Source organism: Lytechinus pictus, chromosome 12 (assembly GCF_037042905.1).
Source record: "Lytechinus pictus isolate F3 Inbred chromosome 12, Lp3.0, whole genome shotgun sequence".
Classification (NCBI taxonomy): domain Eukaryota; kingdom Metazoa; phylum Echinodermata; class Echinoidea; order Temnopleuroida; family Toxopneustidae; genus Lytechinus; species Lytechinus pictus.
In genome coordinates this window covers 14,634,105-14,644,257 of record NC_087256.1, presented here as the reverse complement: position 1 = coordinate 14,644,257, position 10,153 = coordinate 14,634,105, and the positions used below count along the sequence as shown (strand labels likewise).

General features: G+C 36.0%; 1 protein-coding gene across 1 annotated transcript; it reads right to left on the bottom strand.

Annotated features, from left to right (window-relative positions):
- Positions 1-9,204, bottom strand: LOC129273593 (protease-associated domain-containing protein 1-like). The gene is made up of 5 exons (XM_064107876.1): positions 9,183-9,204; positions 7,675-7,775; positions 7,244-7,353; positions 6,134-6,301; positions 1-4,977 (listed from the first exon to the last, which is right to left on the bottom strand). The coding sequence occupies exons 1-5, from the start codon at positions 9,202-9,204 to the stop codon at positions 4,860-4,862; spliced, it is 519 nt and encodes a 172-aa protein (XP_063963946.1). The 3' UTR covers positions 1-4,859.
- Positions 9,205-10,153: the final 949 nt, after the last annotated feature.

The following is a 10,153-nucleotide window of genomic DNA, read 5'->3' as shown; positions in this document are numbered from 1 at the left end:
TGGAATTTTACAACATTGGAATATAGCAGTATGTTTACAAACCATATATCATTATATTTTATTGAAGTAGTCTCCATAAACCACTTGACACTTTTTTTAGAAAAGCAATGACACAATCATAACAAGTACTTGATTTCAAACAATCTAACAAGATTGTACAAGATAATCATACAAGATTGCCATACAAAGTTTTAATTTTTTCAGCTACCTGAGTAATCGCGAGCAGCATCATTCAACTGAATATTATTTTGCAATCACTGAGTTCAATAAAATGATGAAGGCACATGGACTGAGAAATTTGATTTAACAAAAATAATGTAAACAATCTTGATATGCAATTGTAATAGTACAATTAAAACAAAATAATTTTTGAAAACACATTAAGTGAGAAGCATATGATAAAGTGTCAAAATAATTACAAAACTGGAATTGAACTCATATTCTTAATTTCCCTTTGATTTATGGAACACTACATTGAAATAAGAACTAGAATTCAGAGATGAAACATTGACGACTGGAAGACTTACATATATGATCAATATAATCTACACAATACTAAAAAAAATACCCACAGATGAAGTAAATTATATCAATTAGTACATATTCACTGATACATACGTGTAGATATGCATGTAGAACATGAAATGAAACAAAGATTTCATTTTATGAAGATGGGGAAGACAAAGACAAGCATGAATGAAATCTGAAATCTTTCAAAAATATATATTTGCATCAAGAAACAATGAATTTACATATCACCAGGTATAACATATATGACAGAGAGTCAGAGACAATGCATTACAAAACAAACATGAACAGAAAATTAAATCATTCTTAAGCTTCAACCAACCTTAATGATTATTTTGGGCGAGCTTTCGTTCACTCTTTTGGACTTTCTCAAGCCAATTGATCAGTGCCTGTGGTGGTCTGTACCTCTGTATTTCTTGATCACTGGTCCAAAGATTGGAGACAATGTATATCCAGAGTCTCTATTCATCAGTACTGGATTAATCCTTTTCATCCACAGTGATTTCTTCACCTTTCTTTTCCAGAAGTTACATTCAAAGTCAATTACTTGGGCATCATCCTATCCAATGTTATGACGTGTATTGAGGCAGTGTTCTGCTCTAGTTGAATGGGATGGTTTGTTCAATCTGAGGACTCTTTTATGTTCCTAAATTCATTCAATCAGAGTTATGCCTGTTTCTCCAACATAACAATAAAGGAACATAAAAGAGCCCTCAGACTGAACAATCGATCCCATTCAACTGTAGTAGAACACGCCCTCAATACACGTCATAACATTGGATGGTATGATGCCTAAGCAATTGACTTTGAAAGTAACTTCTGGAAAAGAAAGGTGAAGGAATCACTGTGGATGAAAAGGATTAATCCAGTACTGATGAATAGAGACTCTGGATATACATTGTATCAAATCTTTGGTCCATTGATCAAGAAACACGGAAGTACAGACCTCCACAGGCAGCAAACTTTGTCACTGATCAATTGGCTTGAGAAAGTCCACAGGAGTGGACAAAAGCTCGCCCCGAATAATCATTAACGTTGGTTGAAGCTTAAAAGTTATCTGATTTATCATCCCCAACTGATGAAAGTTTTCTGTAGGAACAGAAAAAAAAATGAAAAAGTGCAGAAAATATTTATAAACAATTTTGAAGAAATAGTTCCATCGATAGATCATATAGGTTCGAAATCCGCAATTACACATCACAATGTAAGCAAATATTGTTGGAAAAATTGAAAAGTCAACTTGGCATTGAAATTTAAATTTCTGCAAGTTGGCTTACCCCGCATATTATTTCATACGACTGCATTCAGATTTGAGATTGCATTCAATATTTGACATTTTTGGCTTTATAAATATATTGATCCATACATTCCTTCTTTTTTTATTTTTATGCTTTGCTGGTGTCTTTTGCATTATCAACAATGGAATATTACCCCAAAATTGAAATTGCGAATTACAGACATGTTTCATAAAGACAAGTACAGTATGGTAACTTAACCATTATTTTTAATACCACTTTATTCTGATTGGCTGTCCAGTCATATTACCATAGCTTCACAGGTCTAATGTCACAGGTGTCATCAACATGAAGTCACAGGAAATCATTCTGTAATAATCTTCTGAAACCTTGCATAGCAATTCTTTATGAAATGGACACCATAAGTGATGAAGTCTATTAAAGACATCATCCTCATTTATCATGCAACTCATATGAGATTCATGTGGTAGGAAGATTAAATTGACCTAAAGATGGGAACAAACCTGAAGGCCACTAAAGACTCTGTTGGCTGCAGATATAACTCAATAACTTTTCCTTAACAAATAAGAAAAATAATAGGCATTTATATAGTGCCATCTATCTAGAAAATATTCTATTCCGAGGCACGTTGTTATTATTATCATTACCCCGGCTTTTGCTCGAACTGCCTTTCAGCGCTCATGCATTCAAAGAATTAATCCTGCCAGGTACCCATTCACTTCACCTGGGTTGAGTGCAGCACAAAGTGGATAAATTTATTGCTGAAGGAAATAACACCACGGCTGGGATTCGAACCCATGACCCTCTGTTTCAAAGTCAGAAGACTAATCCACTGGGCCACAATGCTCCAACTAATAAAATCTCACAGTCCCAGAAATAATTAAACATGTGTTATTTTTAAACAACCTTTTACAGTGGACAGAAGATCTTCATCAGGTGTTGTGACATCATAGAAGTGAATTTAGATTGTGTTATGGGAGATTTTGCCAGGAAAACTCTAAGACCAAGGGTTGACCAACCACAGACCAAAGTCGATTGTAAAGACATTCCAGTAACCTCTGTAGAAACTATGCTACCTGACCCACTGGACACGTGTGTTGGGCCCCCTAAACATAAACCTTAGTGGCTGATCTGGTGGCTGAAAATTAGGACTGATCACATACAATAATTAATGCAATCGATTATAGGAATCAGTTTTACGAACAATCACGATCTTCATGTTACAAGGGGTCCCTGGTTTCAGATGTCATCCTGGAATTGTCCAAGTTATCCAAGCTGTTAAATAACAGAATTTGCGGCATCTTATCCACCAATTACACTCTAATGACTTCACTGCTAAGACATTGATGTACACTGGCCACACTCCAACCAGGTGAGGTATGGGAACATGGCAGGAACTTATTTCTTGAAATGCTGAGGTGCATGTTGGCACCTCTGCTATAGCCAGAGTTATAACTGTGAAGCGACAGGAGTGTCTGATCAGAGAGACACGAGCGCTTTTACAGGAGAACTAAATATCATTATCATAACTGTTATTAGAAACAACATCTTACACAACAGGTTAATAATAAGCCAGTCATCCTACCATGTATTCAACCTGTATGAATAATTAATAAACAGATAAGTTAATAGAGGATGAATAAAATTTTAAGAAAATTACTTTCTTCCTGGCTGGATACTCCCTGTATCAAGTTAACAGCAGTCATGGAATTCAGAAATAAAAGAGGTAATTAATCAATCTAAATTAATATTCTGTTCTCATCTCAAATTCATAACATGAATTGAATAATGAAAACATCACCCTTTGATGTCAAAAAATCTTGTAACTAAACAAAATTGGCAAGCTGTAGAATCATCAAAATTAGACCAAAAAATTAAAGCGATTTTCTCCCCCCCCCCCCCCCCCCCCGGAGGATTCTTGATAACAGCCTGTTCAATGGTCTAAAAACTAGTGAGTACCATTATAAAAAAATACAAATTGAGATAGTGTTTGAAGTAAAATGATAATTCAGATTAAGGCTCTTAGAATTGATGATACGTTTCATGAGACATTATACTGGTGAGCCAATTGATATTTCATATATTCATGAATTTATTCTTACTTTTCCTTTTTGAATTTTATAAAGATGTCATCATAATTTGCTTTCACTTCATCTTTGTTGGATTTATGAATAGTCACTCAAATACATTTCAAAATATTGCACATTTACAGCTCAAAGGAAATATAGTATGTGGTATTCTCTTAATCAACCCTCGGTTTAATACTTCTCCGGAATGCTACTCCATCCTTCTAATTCAACATTAATGAAAAGGAGAGTGTAAGAAAGAAGTCATTATACATTGTATATTCATATCATTTCTTTTCATTTCACAACAGAATGAATATACAAAATGAAGTATGAAAATAATCTGCAATTGGTGACGGAGTTAGCAACTGGCTATCCAATTTTTTTTTTTCGGGGGGGGCCTAAGTCAACCTAAGCGTAACTCGCTAATCTATGCTATGAGAATACCAATCATTGAAATTCTAATACTGAATTAACAAATTTAAAATGTCTATCATGACTATGAGGGCTTTTTTTTATTGTGTAAGAATAAATTCTAAAACAATGATGCAATTCAATATACAGTGAAGGATTGATCATGAACACATAAAGGATGCCTAATACTTGTCTGATAATTTCTACAGGCATTTCCCATCACATCTGGTCTACTAATTTGTATTTAATGTCTGAAGCATGTACAGGAAAGAAAGGTTCATGATGCCTTAAAACCAACCTGGAACCCCCAAACTTTAACAAAACTAACCCACATGTCATCTTATAATGAACACATACTGTACCAGTTAAAACAACTGGTTGTGTAATGAAATTACATTTCAAAACAACGCACATCTAGAGTTTATTTCTTCTTCTAATCTCTCTTTCCACACATTCTGTCACATGTTGGTGTCCTGTTAATGCATAGACATATTCCACCACTCACCAACTCATTTTTAAAAAGTTCATATAAATTTCTGATTAAGGAATCTTTTGGTTGAAAGCCCATATTTTGGAAGCGATCAGATGTTTCTTGCTACCAGAGCGTCCACGGTGGCCTGTGAAGATGAGAGTATGGAATGCCAGTTGTGTTGACTGGAATGGCTATCTCTATGATTTCTTTGTCTACTGTGAGGTATTGCTCAAGCCAAAATCTGTGTCAAAAAAAAATTGTACAAGTAAGTGTCAGACTATAGATACCATACTGGAAGACCAATTTTGTCCTACTCTATGCCCGATCTCATATGTTATCCTTTACCACAAAAAATGTCCTAAATTTGACCCCCCCCCCTCCCCCTTCCATTTCATAACCAAAAATATTCTTACAAAATAATTCAAGGAGTACTACAGTATGACGCCTCTAGACTGATTCATTCTCCGCCATGGTTAACATTAAAAATATACTTCCACCGTGTAGCTTGCATGACAGGCAAACGCCACAATGCCCACAACGACTACCACTTATGAGAAATTTCATTCTAATTTCCACGATATAAAGTATTACTATCATCACCATGATCATTATCAATAATTCAACTTCCAAAATGCATGTTGTATGCTATATCAATTAGTGATTAAATAATCCCAAGTTCATGATTACTCTCATGATCATGCGCTGAACCTCAATCAATAAATGCACACAAATGATAGCATCACAATGCAAAACACACAGGTGTAATGATATTCATCATAAAAAGTTTCTGTGAATACTGTGCCCCTAAGTAATTATCTAGAGATCACGAGGTTAGATTATCCCTGATCAAAACAACGGGACGAACTGTAGAGAACGGGGTGGACCTTGGGATTCATCTTTCTGAGGCAGAGCTGAGGAAACTAAGCTTTTACTATTACATTGCTTAAAGGGTTATAGTCTGTCTCATGCACTGAAACCAAAGAGTGATTATTTTCATTATATTCAATGTCCTAAATCTACAATACTTAATAACACAGTATCAGTAAAAAATACTATTCCTCAATTGCCAATTACTTGCCATTAGTAAATTATTATACATGTATATGTCCTGAAAGACCATTTTTCGCAAATAATTTGACATTATTTTCAATGTGGTAAACATGTAAGTTGATCAGGAGGTACATATATTCTTCTCTGTGTTGTAAAATTTGACTTGTGTGCTGTCCAATCTAAGTTATTACGATCAAATTTAAATTTTAATTCCTTCTTTTTCTTCCCTTTTCTTTTTTGTTTCTCTTCTCACTGATACCTATTTGGCACTCCTGAAAGTGGCGCCCAGGACACGCCCTTCATCTCCCAAGATACACACAACTGCATCTACTGCTATAAACACATACCCATCTCTTCCCTGCATGAACGCTGTCGGAATAGTAGTCGGACGTCTTGTATCATCGTCAATCATATCAATGAATCTGTTATCATTTTTCTTGTCATAATCAAAGATAATCACCATCAATGCACCGGCCCGGTCAGCGACAATGCTTTTGGATAAAAATGAACACTCCCTGTGAAAACAATGGGAAAAAATTAGACATGATGATTAGCAAAGCATAGCATCGTATGCAAACAAGTACAAAGAGGTGAGTGATTTGGCTATATCCATGAACCCCTTTAATAAAAATAATAAGATGCAAAAACCACCGCCTTGTTTATTCCTGATGTGCAAAATAACTCTTAAAATTGAACAAAAATGAGCTTTGGGGACTTTTCTTCTTTGGTACATGTCACATGCAGTCTGTGAGACAAGCATGTTACCAGTAAAAGAAAATGTTAAAAAATGCACGAGAAATATAATAACTTTGAACTTGTACAAAACTAAATCCCACATAGGAACATTATTTCAAAACCCAAGTTTCTATACATTCGTTTATCAAATATTCAATCCCTTGACCAGATTTTCAAGCGCCTTATTACAATTCAAAAGCTGTATCTCTCATGCAGGAACAATGCAAGCATCTTTTAATTACCACTCCTCACATTCACCCTTCACAAAACAAAGGGAATGCGGCAATAACTGCTGCGATGATGCATTCCCACCTTTCAAAGTGAGGATTGACAATGAAAAGACGCGTGCAGGATTCCTTTGCGAAAGCAGCAGCTCTGATTTTTCATGAGGTGACAAAAAAATATTGAGTAATGTTTCTCCCTTTTTTTCAATGCTATCCTTTACAAATTTTTTAAAAACTAAGCTTCCAAAATGCAATAGCCATCTTCATATCTTTAATAGGCACTTTGTTGAACGTCAGAGTCATGTTTTCGCAGGGGCTTTTCATGACCAATATTCACATTCCACAACAGACACAAAAATGGTGAATGGAGGAAGCTGATATGAAAAGACAAGTTGCCTTTATTAATAGAAAACAAGTCTTACTGAGGTGCCACTTATAAAGGAAATAAAATGACTAATATGCAAAGCCGAGAATAGGATAGTTAGTAGATGAGTTTACCCTCGTTTTACTAGAGCAACGGCTCCTCTGACTTCATCTGCATTTTGAATCTCTCCGCATGCCTCTATCGGATCAGCAGCCACAAGTTGAATTCCATTGTAAACGAAATTCTATGGTGGGGAATAAAGATTGAAATACAAATATGATCAACTGTATTAATGTATTCATTCCTGCAAACAAACAAATTTATTGCATGTTCATGCTTGTAAGTGTTCATGAAGAAATAAAGAAACAGTACCATATTTACCAGTAGATCACATTAATCATAATTTCCTTTAAAATTGCATACCACTTGTAAACTTCTAACGTGAAAATGCCTGTACCAAATGGCATTAAAGAGTACATGTATCTGTTTTTCAAGCACAACAAAAAATTTGGTGATGTATAGTCGGATGAGGAAGGAAGGGGGGGGGGGCACCACTGATACTTACAAAGGTTCCTCCAAAGTTCTTGGCAGGTCTGATGGTGAAGTCATAGTTAATGTGGCTTGGTTTCAGCACCCTAAATACCAGATTTTCATTTACTCTGTGGCCTGACAAAACAACCAAATAAAAAGAAAAGACAATGCAGAACAAGAAAAGAATCAGATTTCAGCTTTGTCAAGAGCGTTAATTTGCCTTCATTTTAAAGACTTTCTGGCATTATTGCAAAATAGGGAACCAGTTGCAATTTTCCACTGAACACTCTTTCATGACAAAACATACCCTCCCTTCTTTTTCGAGCTTTTTAACTGCCTTCACCAAAGCTGGCGCGCTGCTTCTAAATCCTTCAAAGAGCTTTTCTCTACTCGTTGAAATGGGAACCATCGTGTATAACAATTTTCCATAGCTGGTTCCCATTTGAAGAGTAGATAAAGTCGGATTACTAAAGAGATTTATTTCATCAATGATGAATCTAACGAAATAAATTTCTCTAGTAAACTGTCTTTATCTACTCGTTAAAATGGGAACCAGTATGTTTAATTCTTGGGAATTTTCCTTAGCTGGTTCCCATTTGAAGAGTAGATAATGAGATTTTTTTTCGTCAGTGATGATTCTGAAAAAATAATTTATAATCTCACTAGTAAACTGTCTTTATCTACTCGTGAAAATGGGAACCAGCATGTACAATTCAGGGGAACTTTCCATAGCTGGTTCCCATTTTGAAGAGTAGATATAAAGACAGATTACTAATGAGATTTATTTGTCATTTTTGTAACCAAAATACTCATTTCCATACAGTTGAAATATATTTTTCATTACTAATGGGGATCATTTTTGTATTCACTAGAGCGCTCAAAAACTTCAATTTTTTGCATATTTTTGTGCAGGCCCTCTATTGGTGGAATCACTAAAGTTTCAAAATTTTCATTTTTCAATCTCTAATTTTTAATTCAGAAAAAATGATAAACGTTAAAAAAAAAGACTTCCAAGTTCATGAAGTTCAAGAACCAAGAAGATTAATATGATTTATAGATATGATGAATAGTTGCAATGGAAACTGGCAGTGTCAAACTTAGACCAAAAGCTTCGGTCTCTGTTTTATTGGTTGTTCCTAGCCTGGAGGCTCCTGGAGAGTAACAGTCATTTTACTGACGTAGGCTTACTCTCCATGGAGCCTGGGACGGGATGGTATAGGCCCACACATACCAAGTATTTTGGAGACAACAATGTTGCTCCAAAAGGGCGCCAGAAGCCGGGGGGCAGGGGCGGCACTTGCCCCCCCAAATAAAATTTTGGGGGGGCAAAACAAGAATTTGCCCCCCCCCCCCAATGTGCCCCCCTAAAAGTAGAAAAATTATAAATCATTTAAGGACAAAAGTAAACGATGAAGGCACTTTTCTGCCAAAAAATTGTCATTTCCATTGTAAAAAATGAAAAAATTTCGCCCCTGACGGGGCAATTACATATCATAGTAAGCCTCGCGTCTTTTGTCGAACATGTCCCTCTGTGAAACATACCTTTGATAAGCCCCTTTTCCATCTTATTACAGTGTGATAACGTTTAACCTCTTAATGAATACATTTCAGACTAAAACCGAATGGCAAATTGAAAGTGGTTCACCAATGCATGCTGGCTGTGTCAGCTAACAAACGCGCGGTCGCCCAGAAACGCTCAGACCGGACCCTATATCACTAACGTGCGTGAACGCTAGTTACTCGAGCAACATATGGAATATATGTCATAGCTGTCAAGCCCAGAAACCATAACATCTCGAGGCAAGAAATTCAGTACCATCCATTGCCTGATTTCTGCGAGGCAGGTAGTCAGACGTGAAATAGCATCCACATCATCATCTCTCACCCTTGGGTTGAAGGTCAAATACAATTGTGTATCGTCTGCATAGAAGTGAACTTGCAATCCATGATGACGAGCAATATCCCCAAGAGGTGCAGTGTACAGAGTAAAAAGTAGCGGTCCGAGGACGGAACCTTGCGGAACACCATACTTCACAAGAGCAATCTTTATGATATTTATCGACCGATGCAAGTATTTTATGATTCATGATATTTATCGGCCGATGCAAATATTTTTAAAAATCTAAATTGGCAGCTATACACGCGTGTGGTATCTACAATGTAGGTATCGATAACAAAGGCGGTAAGAGAGTAATGCACCCATGGGTGCATTGCTGCCGCCAAGTACAGGAAAATTGAAGGCACGGCGCATGCAAAATTGCAACAAACTCCCGCAAATTTAATAAGAGGATTTACACGTAAATCGATGCAAAGCGTTACGCGAAGTTGGCAAAGTGTCCAATCGTTTTACTGTAAAGACTTTGGTGGAACGTTAATTGACGAACGAACGGTAGCACTTGCGGGGCTTCATTCAAGGTACGTAGAATTTTCTATATTTTTTGTTTAATTTGTCATCGCTTTGAATATTTTCCAAGAAGTATTATCGTCAGCAAAAATAATATAAAAAGTACGTT

Bases quoted from the DNA above. Each gene is read 5' to 3' on its own strand.
- LOC129273593 (XM_064107876.1), bottom strand. From the start codon at position 9,204: ATGGAAAAGGGGCTTATCAAAG. The intron at 6,302-7,243 runs GTAAACTCATCT...TTGTTTTCACAG, and splicing joins GTTGCTCTAGTAAAACGAGG to GGAGTGTTCATTTTTATCCA. The intron at 4,978-6,133 runs GTATGTGTTTAT...TTTTTGACACAG, and splicing joins TTCATGCAGGGAAGAGATGG to ATTTTGGCTTGAGCAATACC.